The 833-nt window shown below is 46.0% G+C and overlaps 1 protein-coding gene across 1 annotated transcript; it reads left to right on the forward strand.

Annotated features, from left to right (window-relative positions):
* Positions 1-228: 228 nt before the first annotated feature.
* Positions 229-733, forward strand: LOC111662782 (serine/threonine-protein kinase B-raf-like; the record flags this gene model as incomplete). The annotated part of the gene is made up of 2 exons (XM_023416797.1): positions 229-330; positions 446-733. Coding segments are annotated over 2 exons (390 nt in total), but the record flags the coding sequence as incomplete, so codon positions are not given.
* Between the last annotated feature and the right edge of the window lie 100 nt (positions 734-833).

Below are 833 nucleotides of genomic sequence, written 5' to 3' on the forward strand. Positions count from 1 at the left end.
CAGATACTCAAAAATATATTTAAGTACAGTACTCTAGTAAATATACTTCATTACTGTCCACCCCAGGTTATCACCTCTGTAGGTTCACAAGTCATTAAAAACAATGTCCAACCTGTAGTTTTCCATGAAGTCATGGGAGATTCATTCTCTAGACCTCAGACTCAGGTTGTTGTTCAGTTACTGAGAGATATCAACTCCTTAACATTGTTTGGTGTGTTTCCCTCACAGATATGGAATATCAAACAGATGATAAAGTTGACACAAGAACACTTAGAGGCTCTACTGGACAAGTTTGGAGGAGAACACAATCCTCCCTCCATATATCTAGAGGTAAGAGTGTTTTGGCTTTTAGTAAATATAACTTTCCAGAAAATAAATCTTGTGTTTGTCACTTGAGGCTTTGAAGCTGTTGAGTGAAGGCTCTCTGGTGTGTTGTCCCTACCAGGCCTATGAGGAGTACACCAGTAAACTAGACGCCCTGCAGCAGAGGGAGCAGCAGCTGCTGGAGGCCATGGGGAATGGTACAGACTTCTCCTGCTCTCCTTCTCCAATGCCAGCCCTTCTGGAGGTCAAGATGGGAGGCTGTGGGGTCGGAGGGGGGGCGCAGGCCTTTCCCTCAGCCCCCAACACCTTGGCTGTCCTGCAGACCCCCACTGACGCCAGCCGAGCCAACCCTCGCTCCCCCCAGAAACCCATCGTTAGGGTCTTCCTGCCCAACAAACAGAGAACAGTGGTATGTCTGACGTCTTCTCAGAGGATACACGTGTTGTGATCATGATTTTTAAGGTTTGAGATTTTGATTTCCCAAGATTATAAGACACCAAAAACACATT

This window comes from Seriola lalandi, unplaced genomic scaffold, assembly GCF_002814215.2.
Source record: "Seriola lalandi dorsalis isolate HSWRI2012SDOR001 ecotype SW California unplaced genomic scaffold, Sedor1 jcf7180001959707, whole genome shotgun sequence".
Classification (NCBI taxonomy): domain Eukaryota; kingdom Metazoa; phylum Chordata; class Actinopteri; order Carangiformes; family Carangidae; genus Seriola; species Seriola lalandi.